This window comes from Archocentrus centrarchus, chromosome 20 (assembly GCF_007364275.1).
Source record: "Archocentrus centrarchus isolate MPI-CPG fArcCen1 chromosome 20, fArcCen1, whole genome shotgun sequence".
Taxonomy (NCBI): Eukaryota; Metazoa; Chordata; class Actinopteri; order Cichliformes; family Cichlidae; genus Archocentrus; species Archocentrus centrarchus.
Window position 1 is genome coordinate 4,106,146 of NC_044365.1, and position 20,364 is coordinate 4,126,509.

General features: G+C 40.0%; 1 protein-coding gene and 1 long non-coding RNA gene across 3 annotated transcripts; both read right to left on the reverse strand.

The window, feature by feature from the left end:
- Positions 1 to 1,600: 1,600 nt before the first annotated feature.
- On the reverse strand, positions 1,601 to 11,437 carry LOC115799327 (CUB and zona pellucida-like domain-containing protein 1). 2 transcript variants are annotated; one of them, XM_030756431.1, is made up of 14 exons: positions 11,313 to 11,437; positions 11,017 to 11,160; positions 9,286 to 9,424; positions 8,998 to 9,211; positions 8,686 to 8,961; positions 8,128 to 8,269; positions 7,858 to 8,001; positions 7,710 to 7,775; positions 7,542 to 7,600; positions 6,637 to 6,827; positions 6,147 to 6,547; positions 5,302 to 5,401; positions 1,831 to 2,026; positions 1,601 to 1,743 (listed from the first exon to the last, which is right to left on the reverse strand). In XM_030756431.1, the coding sequence occupies exons 1-14, from the start codon at positions 11,387 to 11,389 to the stop codon at positions 1,601 to 1,603; spliced, it is 2,292 nt and encodes a 763-aa protein (XP_030612291.1). In that variant the 5' UTR covers positions 11,390 to 11,437. The 2 variants fall into 2 exon arrangements, with proteins under 2 accessions (XP_030612291.1, XP_030612290.1); XM_030756430.1 differs by having other exon boundaries at positions 8,686 to 9,211.
- A 6,796-nt stretch (positions 11,438 to 18,233) lies between these two features.
- Positions 18,234 to 19,118, reverse strand: LOC115799350 (uncharacterized). The gene is made up of 3 exons (XR_004021552.1): positions 18,860 to 19,118; positions 18,578 to 18,721; positions 18,234 to 18,408 (listed from the first exon to the last, which is right to left on the reverse strand). It is a non-coding gene; the product is annotated as an uncharacterized LOC115799350 (long non-coding RNA).
- Between the last annotated feature and the right edge of the window lie 1,246 nt (positions 19,119 to 20,364).

The following is a 20,364-nucleotide window of genomic DNA, read 5'->3' on the forward strand; positions in this document are numbered from 1 at the left end:
GGTCGGGTTTCAGCCTACCTTACCTTGGCCATGTCTCTGAGCACTGAACAACTTCTAGATACTCCAGGTAGGTTGTAGTTCTGGAATATGACAGAACTGGAAGATAATGTTTCCTGTCAGCTTCACGCTTCATTATTCTTAAATCCTTAGTGGTTAATTTGAGTATTTTTTTTTTCTCAACTCATTATTTGTGACCCTGTTGACTATTTGCAATAAAACGTTTGGTGCTTCTCTGATCACACCCCAATATCTTAGCAATTTCAAGAGTGCCGCATCCCTCTGAAAGACTTTTGGTAATTTCTGACTTTTCGGAGTAATTTAAATCTCTTTTTTGGCCCATTTGCCCAAAGATAAAAGCTGCCTAATAATTATCCACACCTTGATATATGATAAGATAAGATAGTGTTTATTTGTCACATGCACAGTTATACACAGTACAATGCACAGTGAAATGTATTTTGTACCTGCAACCATATATACACACACATATAAATAAGAAGAATAAAAATAAAAAAAGTAATTCACGCTATACACTATACTCTATATACTATACACTATACACACTTTTTAAATTATAATATTTACATTGTGCAATAATGGTCCAGTTAGGGCTCAGAGTTGAGCAGACGGATGGCTTGTGGGTAAAAACTCTTCTTCAACCTTTCAGTCTTAGCCCTCAGGCAGCGGTAACGCCGGCCTGATGGGAGCAGGGAGAAGAGAGAGTGTCCGGGGTGGCTGGGCTGTTTTAGGATGGGGGTGTTGACCTCCTTAGGCCACACCCTCCCTCATTACACAGATACACAGAACACCTGCTATACTTAAACCCATAATGCATTCCAGTTTATCCAGCTTGGAGTTAGAAAATATGGCTAAAAATGATGATATGGTCAAAATACTCAACTGCCTTATAATTGTGCACACAGTGTATATTAACTAAAGTTGTACCCAGGAGTGGGTTACACTTCACTACAAAATAATCGAGTTGAGCACAACAGCAGGATGTCCACAGATCAATTTTTGGCTTGACAAAACCTTCTTTTAAAGATCTGAAATATTAATTTAGATTGTGAAGAAACAGAAGAACATAAAAGAAAAGCACTTTAACATGCAAGAGTGTTTTTATTGATCGATAACAAAAAATGATTTGTTATTGATGTGGGCCATACAAATTTATTTGAAGACATGAGGTCTTTGCAGTGATTATGAGGAAAGAGGAGATCACATCAAAAATCACACTTCTTTTAAATCACACTGTTATAATAAAATCCACTGTAAAGCTCCATGACTGAAAATCATTCAATAGCTCATCATCTGAAATCCTGTTTTCTAGTTGCAGTGATGACATTTCTCTCCCACCTTAAAGCTTACAAATACAAACACACTGTAAAATTTTCCCAACCATACCCTACAATATAAAGCACACAAGGTGGCTGCTGTTTGGCCCTATAGAAATAAAACTGAATTCAACTGATTTGAATTTACTTTGAAATTGATTCATTTAAATGCACAAATTAGAAGGTCCATTAACACCAAAAACCTGAGAGCACGATGATCAAAATCGATTCAAATGTAATGTAGGAGCTGGTATTACACTGCCGTCTTAACTTTCACATGAGGGCAAAGGCTGGTACTTGACCTTTGACATTTTGGACCTGTACATGGCCACACCACAGATCATACCAACAGCAACAAGGAGACATCCAGCGATGAAGACCAGGTTCAGGTTCAGGTTCAGGTTGTTCCCTGTAAAGAACATTTGTAGTTCAGTATTGTTCTCAGAGCTTGAACAAAGCAGCTGTATTATTAAGGAAGCACTTTCTGTTTCCATACCTGCAGTGCTGCTGATGTCTGCTGACCGTTTTAAGCGCAGGGGACCCTGGGAAATGAAGTGCTGTGCAGTCTGGAAGGCAGCATCCCTCTTTCTGACGTGGTGGTGATCATTTGATGTGGAGTTGATGCATCCCTGTGAGCACCTGGTGTTGGGGTCTCCAGCCTTACACATGATTACTGAACAGCTGATGTATACCTGAAAGAAACAGGACACACTGTCAGTATACCAGCAAGCAAACAATAACCCCCTCTAGTGGAAAAGGAGCAGAACTGCAATCAAACCTTTGGTTCCACATCCCATTAAACCAGTGGTTCTCAAATAGTGGGGCGCGCCCCCCAAAGGGGGCGCGGTGCGATACCTGGGGGGGCGCGTGTGACCCTGGGGAACAGGCTTTTTTTTTTTTTTGGGCCGTACTAGTATAAAGTGTAATTGCGCATCCACTACAGTAGGCGGCAGTGGCGCTGTCATTGTTACAACAGGTTTGCCTTGGTTAGCAGTGTTGAGTCAACAGAAAGCTCCGACTGCGTTCTGTCTATAGCCTCCGTTATTCAACATAACAACCCCCAACATGAAAAAGTTTTTAACAGGGATGAAAAGAAAAGCGGAGAGAGACAAAGATAATGAGACAAAAGAAAGTCACCCGAAAGCTAAGACGAGGAAATACGACGAAGCGTATTTAGCGCTTGGCTTCACTGTCACTACAGTTGGAGAAGAGGAAAGACCGGTGTGTTTGCTGTGTCTAAAAATGCTCGCAGCGGACAGCATGAAGCCAAATAAATTAGCGCGTCACTTAAATACGTTACACTCCAATCACGCCGGTAAGCCGCTAGAGTTTTTTCAGCGAAAACGTGCTGAATATTGCCAACAGTCATCCCGCTTTGTGAAGGCTACTTCAGTAAACCATCGAGCGCTGTTAGCATCATATAAGGTGGCGTACCAAATTGCGCAGTGCAAAAAGCCCCACACCATAGCAGAGGAGCTGATACTGCCTGCAGCATTAGACATGGTCTCTGTCATGCTGGACGACGCCAGTGCAGCAAAACTAAAAACTATCCCTCTGTCCAATGACACTGTCGCCAGACGTATAGATGACATTGCTAACGATCTTCATGAACAGCTGGTAGATAAACTCAAAGACAAACGTTTTGCCTTACAATTTGATGAAGCAACTGACAGCAACAAAGACTGTCTGTTTATTGCTTATGTACGTTTTGACTTGTCAAACTCCCTGTGTGAGGATCTACTTTTTTGTAAATATGTCAGAGACAGAGCCACAGCTGAAGAGCTATTCAAAATTCTGGACTCCTTTTTGACTGAGAATGGGCTAAAGTGGGAGAACTGCATTGGTGTTTGCAGTGATGGTGCACAAACCATGGCAGGGAAGAGAAAAGGACTTAGGGCACTCATCAAGACAGCCTCACCTCATGCTGAGTGGACACACTGTATTATACACAGAGAAGCACTTGCATCCAGGCAACTTTCCCCTGAATTAAGTGAGGTTATGACTGACATCATAGGTGTAGTCAATTTTATAAAGACTAGACCACTAAAAACAAGAGTCTTCTCTGCCATCTGTGAGGAGATGGGAGCCGAACATCAAGCTGTGCTCTATCACAGTGAAGCAAGGTGGTTGTCACGAGGAAAAGTCTTGTCCCGAGTTTTTGAGCTCATAGAGCAAATAAGAGTGTTTTTTGAGCAGGAGCACAAGTATGAAGTGGCAGAAAAATTTTGTGATGAGAACTTCCTGGGAAAACTGGCCTACCTGAGTGACATATTTGGAAAGCTAAATGAACTGAATCTACAGCTTCAAAGGAAAGATAAACACCTCCCTCAGGTCACAGACAAGATTAGCTCTTTCACCCGAAAGCTTGCAATGTGGGGCAGGCAACTTGATGAAGGAAACACCGATTCATTTGAGAACCTGCATGAATTTGTGGACACTAATGACTATGATGCTATCTCAGTGATTCCACACATTAAGCAGCATATTTCTTCACTGATTGGATTCTTTAAAAAGTACTTCCCTGAAAACAGTTCCCAGTATGACTGGGTGAGAGACCCTTTCAGTGCACCAGCTCCAACTGGTTTCAGCTCTGCAGAAGAGGAGCAGTTCATTGACATGACGTCTGACTCCACATTGAGACTGAGGTTCACATCACAGACACTCAGTGCATTCTGGCTGAGTGTAGAGAGGCAGTATCCACTCTTAGGGGAGAAAGCTATAAGCATTCTGCTTCCTTTTTCAACATCTTACCTTTGTGAGATTGGCTTCTCTGCTGTTGCTGCACTGAAGACCAAGTACAGGTCCCAGCTAAACATTGAGCAGGAGCTGAGAGTTGCACTATCATGCTTCGAACCTCGCTTCGAAAAGCTGTGCACTGCAAAACGTGCTCATTGTAGCCATTAAACCTGACTTCCTCCTCATTTTGATCAAAAAAGAAAGAAAAAATGAGCACAAATTGTTTAATTCATTTTTGTTTTGTAGGTTCAAGTGTTTTATATATTGTGCTCCTGAGTTAATGTTGCTGAACTGAATATAAATTAGTTATTTTTTTTGTTTTTGTAGTTTATTAGTTATTATAATTATTAAATATTATTTATTGATTTGATTTAATTTTGCAATGGTGCAATTAGTTGGTCAAACATGTTTACAGTTTAAACAAGGATTTATTTATTTTTAATTTCAGGCAATGATGCACTTAAAATCTTTTCTCTTGCAGACTTAAAACACGATTTAATAAAGTTATTCTTTGTAAGTTTGACCATATGTCTTTCTTTTTTTCTTTTATTTAATGTTAATAAGGATAAAATGTTATGCAGAGATGGATAGTCACGGTGGGGAGTGGGGGGCGCGAATAGTTTTCTTCTTGCTAGGGGGGGCGTAACAGAAAATAATTGAGAAGCACTGCATTAAACCAAAAAGCATTTGTCTGGATATAAAACATCTGAGCGCTCTAATATGCATAAAAATGTATACAGTCAGGTTCAGGTGTTTCTGATAATGACATTTTTAAAAAATATTTTTACCTCTGTTCTCCACCAAAGTGGATTTTAGATCACACAGTAAAGATGTGATTGAAATCCTCGACTTAAAACTGTAAGTAAAATTCTCTCAAGGGGATAAGATACTCGTGTTGACATTTATAATGTTACAGTGGTGAAATCCATTAAAAAACTCACCCAAAATTATAAATATTGACCTGGAAAGTTCAATAAACGGAATTTAAATGTACACCCCCAAAGATTAAAGACATAAAATCAATTTTTTTAACCAGCTACTTAGTCACATGGTTTATGTGTTTATGTCTGATGAAGGCATTCTTTCATATAACACATTCTCATGTATCGGTCAACACCAACACACACACATAAGAGAACTCTAAGCAAAGTGAATCACATAGAACCATGACTTTAAAACTGAGCATCTTGATCGATGCTTTTAGAAAACCAGCAATTTCAAAATTCTTCACCTGATCGTACAAGCCGATGAACTTGAAGGCCTCAATGCAGAATCGAAACTGCCTCTTGTTGTCAGTGGCATGGACCATCACAGTTGGGTCCACTGGACATCTAATCAGAGGAGAACACAAAGACAGGAAACATGCGTGCTGTAACTCCATGGCTTGTAATCAAAGCTGCTGTAGAGGCAGCGGGAATGCACGGTTACTGCAACATCCACCAGCATTTAATTTTAAACATTTAATTAGAAAGAGAGATGGAAACCAGGATTCTGGTTTATATATTATCCGAGGGATGGCTTTTCATGTTAAGCATGACCAATTTTTCAGTGATGAGGCAACAGATGTGCCTGTGAGCTTAAGTTCGGGGATATGCCTAATATGGTCAGCTGAGATACCCTGGTCTGCCAGTGAGGGAAGGATCATTTGTTTGTGAGGAGCAGCCAATCTGAAAATAATTGGTTTTAGGGGAGGATGACCTTAAAGGGTGAGAATTTATTTTTCACTATCAATCATACTTTACTTCTCAGGTAGGATCCAGAAAAAAAATTTGAAGAAAAGTTGTGATGAGATCTTTTGTTCATCACAACAGGATGGAACTAAAGACCTTCTCCATATTGGTCACAGATAATAATATAAAAAATATTTGATCCCACTAGTTTTTTTTTTTTTTACAATATTTTGACTTCTAAATCATGATGTTGTCATTTTGGATATCTGAGTTTATTAGAGACGAGAGCAGATAATCATCTGAAAGGTGAAACACTCAAGAGGAAGGGACAATTCAGGTCCATTGACACATTCATTATGGATCGATAAACTCTGAAAGTGCAGATAGAAAACGTGTTCATGCCTACCCATCTTCAATGATGGAGTAGATTGGGTGGTAGTTGGGGTTGTCATATGGTGAGGCTCTGCAGGACTCCACAAATATCTCGGTGTCATTGACCATAGTGGAAGCATCTATCTCCATGTAAATCTTCTGCCCCACATCATACTCCAGAGGGTATGAATTTGGATCAATCATGTTTTGGAACTGGTTGTTGGGGTAGAACTCAAACTGGTAGGTGAACTTGCCAAAGCCTTTGTCCCACACTTCCACGCTCTTCCTGTGTGCTGTGAAGCCCAGAGACACATTTCCCTTTTTGGGATACTGACAGTAGAACTCAACTTCGAGGTGATGCTTCCTGGTGATCAGATCTCTGCTGTCATCCACTGTGGTGATTTCATTCTTGAAAATGAGATTTTCTGCATCTTCCTGCAGAGTGAAATATTACTTTTTCAGTCCTCACTCTGATATGTGAAAACCCCAAACAGAATAGCAGTGTGTGAGTGAGCTCTGGGTACCTCGATCTGAGTGCCACAGGCATTGAGAGGGATGACACCAATGATGTGAGTGCTGTTGGAGTATCTCTCGAGGCTGCAGAGGGTGTTGCTGGATTCACTGAGGCGCAGATGATTCTCATGGAGTCCATTGAAGGATGATTTCTCAACCTCTACTGTCATTGTAGACTCAGTGCAGATCACATTGGTTTTAACTGAGACAAACACAAAAAACACATTTTACACTAAAACCAAATGCTGCCAGAAATATGTGGTATTTAATTCCACAGAAATAGTTGGGGCACTAAATAAAAACAGAATGTAGTGATTTGCAAATCTCATAAATTATTCAGAATAAAGCATAGAAAAAATATCAAATTTTTGAATAGAGGAAATGTACCATTTTAGGAAAATGAGCCCATTTTAAACCTGAAGACAGCAACATATGTCTAAAAAGTTGTAAAGAGCAGTGTTTCCTGTATCCCCTCACCTCAACTCGTCACAGCAGATGACTGCCCCTCCCTGAGCCTGGTTCTGCTCGAGGTATCTGTCAGTTAAAAACGAGTTTTTCCTTCCCACTGTCGCCAAATGCTTATTCATAGGGGGTTGTTTTCACTGTTAGGGTTTAGTCTGTAATTATTGTTTGATCCTTACAATAAATATATATAAGATTTTTGTGTTGATGTCTTTCCGCTGTCTACTGGTCAAAATTTTTATTGCAGGATTAAGGTGTCATTAAAATAAAGAGAAGCCCCTCTTCTTTTCCACTGTTAAAATCTTACGTGAAAAGGTCTATTATTTTTAAAAAATCAGTATTAAAATATAGCATTTTGTTGACTATAATGGTTCAAAATTTAATTTTCTAATGAATTACTCTAGGACAAAATGTAGGAGATATAGGAGAAAAATTGCGTTCTAGTTTGACTCACTTTCTTTCTTCCCGACTTGCAAGACAACACACCTCATCTCAGACTGATAGACGCCTGACCTGAGAAAACAATGGGATGATTTATTTTGTGAATAGTGTCGTTAATTATTCCACATTTATTTAACCTTCTCAGATGTGGACACAACATAAGCAATAAAGAACCACTTACTGTGAGGTTGGGGTAGCAAAATGGGAATGAGAGTGGGTATAGCCCAGAGAACTGGTTGCTGCTGACCTGTAAAAGCCAGAAAGATTTCAAATGTGGATTTTCTCTTTCAAACTATTTCTGTTATGAAAGAACTTAAACCAAAGCTAACCCTGTGGCTGATTCAACAGCAAAGCAGACTGGGAAATAATCTCCCAGGTCGCTTGAGAGTGGAGTCCACCGCAGGACAAACTCATCATGTGTGGTTCTGTGCTTAGTCATATTCATTGGCCCGCTGATGATGATGTCTTGTATTCTGTGAGAAAAAAGCACAAAAAGACAACAAAGCTTTCATCATTATTACTGATCTGATCTTCTTTGCTGATGATGTGATAGTGATGCTTAGCTGCCATCAGGCCTCATTCATCTTTGCCTCACTCACGCTGCATATGATGCCTGTGCTTTGATTCTGATCTCAACCTCTTTGTTGACCTCTGCGTGAATCTGTTCTCCATTTGCAGGTGTTGGGTGCACAAACATTGGCAAATACAGCCCCTCCTGGCATGAAGGAACCGGCGGATCCACTGGAGTAAAGTAAAATAGGAAATTTACAAAGGGGACGTTGATTCTTGGCTCACTATAGAATGCCCATCCAAGTGAAAACAAGTGCTCCCTAATATCACATTTTAAAGATAAACTAAGGATCAAGTGTCCCTAAATTTTATAATTTCTTTGGACCCCCCCACCCCCACCCCAAACAAACAAAAACAAACTTAAAATTCTTAAAAATTGTAAATTGTAGTAACTGAATGTTAAAAGTCTGTCGTGATTAGCTGTTTCTACCCCAAATTCATTCCTAAGAGTAAATATTAAAACAGTGGCTATATTCATGTGTACTGAACATTAAAATAAAGCAGCGACATGCTGGAGACACTGCTGCTGAGGACAGTGCAGGCTGCAGTGTGAAGTGTCATTGCATCATGAGAAAAATCTTTCTTACCAAGAAAAGAGAACTGCAAAGGTAATTTACTGAGGGGAGAAGTGGTGGCCTGCAAAGGTATTCTGGTAGTCCACCACCATGGGATAGTTGTAGTCACTTCTGTGGTAGTGGTTCTGGGTGCAGCTGTAGTCCCTTGTGTGGTAGTGGTTCTGGGTGCAGGTGTAGTCCCTTGTGTGGTAGTGGTTCTGGGTGCAGCTGTAGTCCCTTGTGTGGTAGTGGTTCTGGGTGCAGCTGTAGTCCCTTGTGTGGTAGTGGTTCTGGGTGCAGCTGTAGTCCCTTGTGTGGTAGTGGTTCTGGGTGCAGCTGTAGTCCCTGGATACCCCCACCCTGCAATTGTAGTTTGTGCGTACCATGGGTTTGTGACCTGTCGTTTCCTCCTCCTTGCAGACAGTGGAGACCTGTAGGATCGGGAACCGTCTGTGTAGTTCAGACTGATGTGTCCTCGTGGGAAATCCTCCACCACTATCTCAAATGAACGAACGCTGGGGTCGGCATTAGTGTTTTGGTAGTGTAGTGTGCAGGAGTCCTAACAATGTGAACATTTGTAGTTAAAAGAGGAAAAGCACAAGTCAGTAACAGTGTATAAGAAAATAAACTAACCTGGTCCAAGTGGAAGCCTGGATGTTGGGTACATCCGGCGCACTCCTGACTTCCTGGATTTCCATATCTGCATCTGACTTTGTCCCCATCGGGATCAAAGGACATCAGCCTGTATGTCCGCGGGCAGTTCTGAGGAACTCTTCAATAGAAACATTAACAAAATGTCTCAGACACGAGCATGTTTAAGCATTGTGTTGCAGATGAACACTAATCAAATGAGTAGAACAAATAACATCTGCATCTGTACAGCTACACACTAAGAAACTGCCAAATGCCAAGAAATGCAAAAAGTAAGTATCCAGTTACTGGTAGAGTTGACATTCATAATCAGACATATAGCAAATGTAGTGGCTGAAACGCCTGTGTTTTAAACTTAATATGAGGTTTTATTTATCATTGTAAGAGAGATGCATTAATGATGAGGCCTTCTTAGCTGAGGGCCTCTAACTTAAAGTCGCCTTCTCTCTCTTTGACCATATAAGGAAAGGTTCCAGCCAGTCCTATAGGTGTCGCAAACCAGATGTTGGGGTAGAGCCCTGTGCTATATAAGACAGAAACTGCCATTGTTTTGAGAGAGTCAGAGAACATAGGATTGGCATTCCTCTCCCAAACATGCCAGAGCTTTGTAAGACATTATCTTTTATTTTAATAAAGTTCATATTATCATAAAGATGGTGTCAGTGGAGGATTTCTTCAAAATAGACAGAACAGAAAAGATACAACACAAATTAAAAAATAAACTTTGGTTATTAATTATTATTGAGCCCAACTATGGAAGATAAACAAAGGGAACTGTTTACCCTGTCTGGGATCGGGTTGCCAGGACCCCACATGGAGCCAGGCTTAGGGAGGGAGCTCGAGGGAGAGCATCTGTGGCTGGGCAGAGACTGTGGTGCCCAGCTGAGCACAACCCAAAGAGGAGATATGGATCCGCCCCTCAAAGCTCAAATACAGCTTTTCAAGCTGGTGTGTTTTTGTATTTCTGTGTGTCACACAGTGGTGTGGATATCTCAGTCTCAATAACACTTATCAGCACATCCTCTGTCTTGCAGTGTTCCTGTGGATTAACTAGCCATCAGTTGTTTTTTTGGTGAAAACAGTCCATTATGGTTGTCACTCTGCTGCATGGTGAAGCTGGTTCTCTGTTGGAGCAGCTCAAACAGCTAATTTGTTTAGATACTTGCTAATTCAATTCTGCACTGGGTCTTAGTTGTGTAACCACCCAACATTTACTCTTGTGTGAGCAGCATCACCTAGTGGTTGTGTACTGATGCACAGAAACAAAAAGTACTGGGACATTTTCTCTGCAGCGTGGTGAGCAAACACACGGTGAGACACTCTTGGCTAAACCAGCTAGAGCAGAAATAGTGATTTCATTTCAATCCACAAGCCTTTTAAATAAAATCAAAACAGAAAAACGAATCACATTTTATCTATAATTTCATTTTATTGTAGTTAATTTTATAAACTACAATAAAGTTTTAGTTTTCACTTTTTTCCTTTAACTAACATTTTAGTTATTTCAGTTAAAATATTTTTTTCAGTTTCAGTTTTTTTTATATATCTTTTGTTTTCATTAACTATAATAACTCTGCTCTTGGTGGGGTATTTTGGGCATATCCCTCTGAGAGGAGGCCCTGGGCAGATCCAGGACAGGCTGGAGAGATTACATCTCTCAGCTGGTCTGGGAACAGGAGTTTAACAGTTTTAATCAAATTTCAGGAAGCGTACCTTAGGAAAGGAAGGATGGCAATCTCTGGTGATCTGTTTGGTTGTTTAGTGTCAGATCTTTCTCCCAGATCAACAAGAGTGCTCAATGTCCATGGGTGGCCCCAACCATAGTAAACTGTGGGGATCCAACAGCAGCTACTTGCCCTGGTGGGTTTGGAAATAAAACGATGAGCAGAATCCTCAACAGATTTAATGAATGAGATGCCTTCAACGAATGTGTAAAATCAGTAATTGCACATAAATATTAGGCCTCAAGAGTACTTCAAATACTTCAAATAAAAAAATGAAATGCCCACCACATTTGAAAAGGTTTGTTGTCCCAGACAACCTGCGTGGTAACGGTCTCAGCTTCACACCATTGTCCATTATACATCGGAGCACTGGTGCTGCTGTCCAGTGTTTTTCTCTGTGTACTGGAGGGATAGCCACAGTTGCCATTGAAACAACTCCAGTAGAGGGAGTAGTAACATCCGTCATATGTGTCTCTGTCCCGAATGTCCACCTTTAGAAAATATAATTTAAGCAGCTCAGTGCAGAGATCTGAATCCCTAAATAAAACCTTATTTCATTTATGTAAAATAAATCTTTCCCATCATGTCTCCTCTCTTTGATAAAAACACATTTTGTGAATCATTTGTTGTTTATTTGTGTTACAGAAATGGACAGTTCATGATTCAACATTTGGAATTCTATTGAACACATGCTCATAATTCATATATATATATATATATATATATATATATATATATATTTTCTATCACATAGGATGAAAAAAGATTGATGAATTAATATTAAACATAATTCAAAGTTGTGTATCACACCTTAAATGATCCATCAGGGTTTTTTCCTTTGTAGGTGAAGGTCGTGGTTCCTCCAAAGTAATGAGAAGCAGACACCAGTGAGAGCAGGAGCAGCTGAAGCAGGAGTCTCAGTGTGGATCCCATGATGCTCCAAACCTGACTCTGTCCCTGCAGATGCTGCTCACATCTACCTGCAGCATCTTTATATACAAAGCAGGTCACAGTACTTCCAACGTTAGTGGCATGCACGCTATGTCAGAGAACAATAGGGAACGATCAAAACTGGTTTGACTGGGAAAACATTCAAGAGATTTACTGTAATTCCTGGAAGCTTTGACTGGCATGCATAGCTGAGTAAATGAACCCTCAGTTCTGTTAAAGTAAATGTAAAAGTAAATGGATATATACCAAATCTGACCTGCATGATTTACAACAAATGATAATTCATCTTAACAGTGTATCAGATCTATATGTTATACAGTGCACATAATCAGATACAGACATTCTTTCTCCTTCTCAGCTTTTTTATGCAACAATCCTTTAAGCTCAGGTATCTCTGAATGTCACACAGTTTCCTTTATTCTATTTTAAATGCAATTTAAAACTTTTAAATTGTTTAGTTGATTTTTAAAAATGTTTTCCATTCAGAAGGAACATATGCCCCGGCTCTTCAAATGACATAACATCAGAGTTTGAAGGATACAGACTGTGGACCTGTTCAAACCCTCTAAAGTTTTAACATAAAATCTGCTCAGTTTTGTCACTGTGTGTATTTTGTTACATCATGAAAAGTTTTAATTGTGTAACAATTGGATAGCCAGCATTTCTGTGGCATGTATTCTTAAATCGTAGCATTTCATGTGTATCAAACTCATCTCTGTAATCTTGTGCAATACCCACATCTCTGTGCAATATGATATTATTCATTCTGAACAATATGCAATATCCAGTATTTATTCACCAAGTGCCCATCTTCAATTTTATATACCTATTATACCCGATATACCTATTTATTTTATTTTTATTTTCCAGAGTGGCTTTGTTCAGTTCTTTTAATGTTATTTTAAGGTCATGTTTGGTCTCACTTTTACAATAGAACAAAGACTCAATGAGTCCAAATGGACAAAAACGTCAATACAAAGCTCACGCTGCAGTAAAGGTGATGAACTTATAATTTCTGCCTCACAGTATTTGAATCTCAGCAGTGCCTTTATCTGTAGAGTTTGTACGCTCTACATGTGGTTGACAGTGAAGAATGAAAGACATATCAGTTGTCACACATTTAATACTTTGTTTTCTTCAGTCATCAGGTTCTGAAAAACAATAATTCTTTGCTCACCTCCTGTCATCACACAATGGTGTTATATTTCCTAAGCTTATCCAACTGAGTCAGTGTCACTGCATAGTTTTAGTTTCTTTTTTTTCATTCATATGCACTGATAGGTTTAGATCATTTTATAAAACATGGAACAAAGCATGCAACTCTTATTTTTTACTTGCCGCAAGGGGAAACCGTCCTCACTCGGAACAAAGAGGAAAAGATCTCCGAAGGACGGCCTCCTTCGCAGCTGTTTTATTTCACTCGCTCACTTGATTAAATCACATATGTGTACACAAAGTTCAGGTTGCAACATCACTCACTTCACATGATTAAATCATGTGTGTGTGTGTGTGTGTGTGTGTGTGTGTGTGTGTGTGTGTGTGTGTGTGTGTGTGTGTGTGTGTCTCCATCAAGATAAAAGGACAATATAACAACAATATAACATAGAAAACCAATTATCAACTTATAAAACAGAAGCTATCATAATTCATAGCAACCAAAAATAAAGTTACATACAACAATTCCAACATGCACACATGTAGAACATTTTAAAACCAGAAAATCAGCTCCTGGCAGTTGGAGCCTCTCCCAGCTCTCATAGGGCGAGACACAGGGTACACCCTGCACAGGTTGCCAGCCTGCCGCAGGGTCAACACAGAGAGACAGACGACCATTTACACTCACACCTATGGGCAATTATGGTGACCAATTAACCTAACCCCAGTAATTGCATGTCTTTGGACTGTGGGAGGAAACTGGAGTACCTGAAGGAAACCCATGCAGACACAGGGAGCACATGCAAAATCCACACAGAGAGACCTCAGCTAAGATGAAGGTAACAGTGCTAACCACAATGCCACCATGCTGTGTAGAATCTAAAATCTTTAAAAAAAAAAAAAAAGAAAAAGGAAAATAAAACATCTTAATAATTAATTAATTAATACCAGTGTATGAAAGGAGCTGTGTATGAAAACAACACTGTGAATCTACATCCCTACCCTCACCTATGGTCACAAGCTTTGGGCAGTGACTGAAAGAACAAGATCACGAATACAAGTGGCAGAAATGAGCTAATGGTGACTGACCCCTCCCTTAGCAATAGGGTGAAAAGTGTAATCGAGTGTGGGATTCAAAGTAGAGCTGCTGCTTATCCACATTGAAAGCAGCCAGATGAGCTGGTTCTCATAGTTTTGACTAGGATGCCTCCTGTCCTGTGCACCAGTATATTCACCAATATAAGCAAAGAAAAAAACATTAAAAAAAAAGGAAATCCCTTTTTTGACTCAACACCAGAAACCTGTAAACTCCGCTGTCACCGTGTTTTGTGTACATACAGCGCTCGTACTGCAGCCCTTCATACACTGTTGCATCGCCCCAGTGGCGGCTCCTGAAATATTTTTCTGCAGGCGCTAAGGGGGGATAAGCATTTTATTGAGAGTGCTATGAAGGATCATTTGTTTTCTCAGTTCTCAACACACACAGACACAAGCTATTTTCTTGGGGGTGCTATGATTTTTCCAGGGGGAGCTATAGCACCCCCTAGCCCCCCCTCCAGCACCGCCACTGCATCGCCCAGACCTCTCTGCCACCGAGGGGGACAGCACACACACTCCTTGACCTTGATTCGTCCTTTAGCAACTTTTAGTATTTTTGAGACAGCCCACAGCGAGTTTTGTTGCACAAAAGTTTGCAACAGTGCCGGCCGCCAATCGCCAGATTGCACAAATATATGGGCCGGAATAGATGAAAATAGGTCAAATCAGGGGCGTGGTGGCCATCGGGAGGTTCGGGAGGTTTCCCGAATGGCCGGTCGTTTCCAGGCCAAACATGGCTGGTGATTAGAATTATTTTTTTATTTTATTTTTTTTACCTTATTAAGCACAGCAGTGCTGGCACTGCAGTTCTCGCGGCCACCGGTGCAGGCAGTGATGGTTGGTCGGAGCTGGCTCTTCATCAGGAGGTGCTACAAACATTTGCAGTCAGGAATATCCAGCATGAATAAAGCTTACAGAAGAAGAAAAACAAGAGGCAAAAGCATTAGACATGACTGAATTTGAGAGACGGTTCAGTTCCCGTCACAAAAAACAAAGAATAATGCTTTTAGTGGAGCAAAATGTACAGTGCAGCCATGTGGATGACTGATTTGTGTATGTTTGTGAGAGAGATGTTTTGAATTGACAGTATTTGTGAAAAAGTAAAGCTTTTAAAAAAAATGAATATAATGCTGGCTTTTCTCACATGCTGTGTGTTTGAGTGTATTTTGTCTATGTACAGTAAAAATGGATGTAACAATGGTAAGGAGATTTTACTGTGTAAGCTTTTTTTTAAATTAAGTGTATGAATATGGTGTGACTGGTGAAATGTATATACACCTTACCAAAACAGGGGATTGTCTTCAAGGATGTTGGACAAATACTTGGCCCCTCTATGAATACTGTGGCCCCTTTCTCGGAAAAATCTTAGATCCGCCACTGGCTACAAACACAACAGCCCAGCCAGCACATCACAGGAGAGATGAAGGGCGAGAACCCGTCCTGCCCCACTGCGCCATTGTACGATCGTATAAAAGACCTCTCCAAACCAAGCTCCCGGGCTGAATTTCAACCCCAGCCTGCCCCTGGGCCAAATCCATCATAGTTTTCAATTTGTGGGGCCGAGTACAAGAATTTCAGTTTTATCTAAATTTAGAAGCAGGAAATTAGAGGTCATCCAGGCCTTAATGTCTTTAAGACATTCCTGCAGTTTAAGTAATTGATGTGCGTCATCTGGCTTCATTGATAGGTAAAGCTGAGTATCATCTGCATAACAATGAAAATTGATGCAATGCTTTCTAATAATACTGCCTAAGGGAAGCATGTATAATGCAAATAAAATTGGTCCTAGCACAGAACCCTGTGGAACTCCATAATTAACCTTAGTGTGTGAAGAAGACTCCCCATATACATGAACAAATTGGAGTCTATTAGATAAATATGATTCAAACCACTGCAGTGCGGTACCTTTAATACCTATAGTATGCTCTAATCTCTGTAATAAAATGTTATGGTCAACAGTATCAAAAGCTGCACTGAGGTCCAACAGGACAAGTACAGAGATGAGTCCACTGTCAGAGGCTCTAAGAAGATCATTTGTAACCTTCACTAATGCTGTTTCTGTACTGTGAGGAATTCTGAAACCTGGCTGAAACTCTTCAAATAAACCGTTCCTCTGCAGATGATCAGTTAGCTGTTTTACAACTACTCTTTCAAGAATCTTTGAGAGAAAAGGAAGGTTGGAGATTGGCCTATAATTAGCTAAGACAGCTGGGTCACTGATGGCTTTTTAAGTAGAGGTTTAATTACAGCCACCTTGAAGGTCTGTGGTACATAGCCAACTAATAAAGATTGATTGATCATTTTTAAGATTGAAGCATCAATAATTGGAAAGATTTCTTTGAACAATCTAGTAGGAATGGGATCTAACAAACATGTTGCTGGTTTGGAGGAAGTAACTATTGAAGTTAACTCTGAAAGATCAACTGGAGCCAAAGAGTCTAAACAAATACCAGCAGTGCTGAAAGCAGCCGAACATGAAGAATAATCTTTGAGATGGTTATGAATAATTTTTTCTCTAATGTCTAAAATTTTATTTGTAAAGAAATCCATGAAGTCACTACTAGTTAACGTGAAAGGAATACTCGGCTCTACAGAGCTCTGACTCTTTGTCAGCCTGGCTACAGTGCTGAAAACAAACCTGGGGTTGTTCTTATTTTCTTCAATTAATGATGAATAGTAAGATGTCCTAGCTTTACGGAGGGCTTTTTTATAGAGCAACAAACTCTTTTTCCAGGCTAAATGAGCATCTTCTAATTTAGTGAGACGCCATTCCCTCTCCAGCTTTCGGGTTATCTGCTTTAAGCTGTGCGTTTGTGAATTATACCACGGAGTCAGGCACTTCTGATTTGAAGCTTTCCTTTTCAGAGCAGCCACAGTATCCAAAGTTATACGCAGTGAGGATGTAAAACTATTGACGAGATAATCGACCTCACTGGGAGCAGAGTTTGGGTAGCTGCTCTGCACTGTGTTGGCACTGAAGAGCATAACAATGAAGGAATTAGATCCTTAAACTTAGTTACAGCACTTTCAGAAAGACTTCTACTGTAATAAAACTTATTCCCCACTGCTGTGTAATCCATTAATGTAAATGTAAATGTTACTAAGAAATGGTCAGACAGGAGGGGGCTTTCAGGGAATACTGTTAAGTCTTCAGTTTCTATGCCATATGTTAGGACAAGATCCAGAGAATGATTATTAGAGCCTAATGACCCCTGTGGAAGATATACTAAGGGAACTTAAGGTTTACCCTGCCCGGGATAGGGTTACCAGGACACCACTCTGGAGCCAGGCCTAGGGAGGGAGCTCGAGTGAGAGAATGTGGTGCCCAGCCGAGCACTGCCCAAATAGGAGACTTGGACCTGCCCCTCAAAGCTCAAATACAGCTTTTCAAGCTGGTGTGTTTTTGTATTTCTGTGTGTCACACAGTGGTGTGGACATCTCAGTCTCAATAACACATTTATCAGCACATCCTCTGGCTTGCAGTGTTCCTGTGGATTAACTAGCCATCAGTTGTTTTTTTGGTGAAAACAGTCCATTATGGTTGTCACTCTGCTGCATGGTGAAGCTGGTTCTCTGTTGGAGCAGCTCAAACAGCTAATTTGTTTAGATACTCGCTAATTCAATTCTGCACTGGGTCTTAGTTGTGTAACCACCCAACATTTACTCTTGTGTGAGCAGCATCGCCTAGTGGTTGTGTACTGATGCAAAGAAACAAAAAATACTGGGACATTTTCTCTGCAGCGTGGTGAGCAAACACACGGTGAGACACTCTTGGCTAAACCAGCTAGAGCAGAAATAGTGATTTCATTTCAATCCACAAGCCTTTTAAATAAAATCAAAACAGAAAAACGAATCACATTTCATTTTATTGTAGTTAATTTTGTAAACTACAATAAAGTTTCAGTTTTCACTTTTTTCCTGTAATTAACATTTTAGTTATTTCAGTTAAAATATTTTTTTCAGTTTCATTTTTTTTTATATATCTTTTGTTTTCATTAACTATAATAACTCTGCTCTTGGTGGGGTATTTTGGGCATATCCCTCTGAGAGGAGGTCCTGGGCAGATCCAGGACAGGCTGCAGAGATTACATCTCTCAGCTGGCTTGGGAACATCTTGGGGCCTCGCCTGATGAGCTGGGGAGAGGGAGGTCTGGGCTACTCTGCTAAGGCTGCTGCCCTGGTGGGAGAAAAAAATGGATGGATGGATGGATACAGTTTGGTTATTAGACTTGAGAAAACTAAATGTGGTTTTGAGTGATGCAGGATTCACCACAGAAGAATTTTTTGAAATACTCCAGATTTCAGGTTAGAGCTTAACAGTTTTAATCAAATTTCAGGAAGCTTACCTTAGGAAAGGAAGGATGGCAATCTCTGGTGATCTGTTTGGTTGTTTAGTGTCAGATCTTTCTCCCAGATCAACAAGAGTGCTCAATCTCCATGAGTGGCCCCAATGATCGTAAACTGTGGGGATCCAGCAGCAGCTATCTGCCCTGGTGGGTTTGGAAATAAAACGATGAGCAGAATCCTCAACAGATTTAATGAATGAGATGCCTTCAAAGAATGTGTAAAATCAGTAATTGCACATAAAGGCATCAACAGTACTTCAAATAAAAAAATGAAATGCCCACCACATTTGAAAAGGTTTGTTGTCCCAGACAACCCGCGTGGTAACGGTTTCAGCTTCACACCATTGTCCGTTGTACATCGGAGCACTGGTGCTGCTGTCCAGTGTTTTTCTCTGAACTCTGGAGGAATAGCCACAATCGCCACTGGAACAATACCAGTAGAGGGAGTCGGAACATCCGTCATATGTGTCTCTGTCCCGAATGTCCACCTTTGGAAAATATAATTTAAGCAGCTCAGTGCAGAGATCTGAGTCCTGTGGTGTCTGTACTGCTATGTTAAACTCAATATATGCATGTATGGTTTCCTTAAGGCCTTCAGGGCTCAGGAAAAGGGTAACTTGAGAAAGGAATGCACAAAAGGCCCCTTGTAGCTTCTCTGGCCTTCCATATAAGGAGGTGACCATATGTGCAGCTATAGATTAGGGGTTGAAGCTGTTTTCATAGCCATATATGGAAAGTTAGGAATGTGGGGGTTTTGACCACCACTATATAACCTTTGTTCTCCCCTTTGTTGAGTTGAGTTAGGGCGATTGGAAATTCCCTCTCCCAGGCTGCAAAGGAAAAAGCGTCTGTTTTGACACTGTCTGTTTTTGTGATAAACCTTGTATATGCATTAAGACTTTGTCAGCGAAGGATTTCTTAAAACACAACATTATGGCATCAAGATCAAGAAACAACAGTCCCTAAATAAAACCTTATTTCAGTTATGTAAAATAAATCTTTCCCATCATGTCTCATCTCTTTGATAAAAACACATTTTGTGAATCACTTGTTGTTTATTTGTGTTACAGTTCATGATTCAACATTTGGAATTCCACCAAACACACACGCATATTTCATATAATCTCACTGGGAATTCTGACCAGTTATTTTGGTTAAATGTTCCATATTATGAGGAAAAACTGCAAAAATATTCATCTGGTTTCAATGATCATAAATCTGGTAGTACTATATATATATATATATATTAGGGGTGGGACTTTATTAAATTAGGAGCTTTGTAATTAATTAATCGAAATTAATCACATTTTAATCACATTTAAATATTTAACATGATAAATATTAATTTAAGTTTGGTTGATGAATGACTCAATATACATAAGCTTAAACTTCTAAATTTTGTTTATTTTCCCACCAGTCTTCTACACAGACCAACGAAGGGTGGAAGTGCTCCTGTGATAAGCAAACTCCTGAAATTAAAGTTAAGCATCATAACTGGATAGTTTTATTCAACATTAATGTCTCACTTAATATAGTTGGAAATTAATCATTCTCTCAGCTGTATTCCTTGATGTTGAAATGTGTCATTCTTGTTTTAACATCTTATTTTGAATTAAAGACTTAAAATTAAACCACAAAAAGGAGAAAAAGTTTGTTCTCCGTTTAACAGCTGCTTTACACAGCTGTGCTTCGCACTCATGGTTGCTAGGCGACATGAGCTACACAGAGGTGAGGGCAGGTGACGCTGATATGAAGGCTAGCCGCTCACTTCCGGCCTTTGTGGTCTT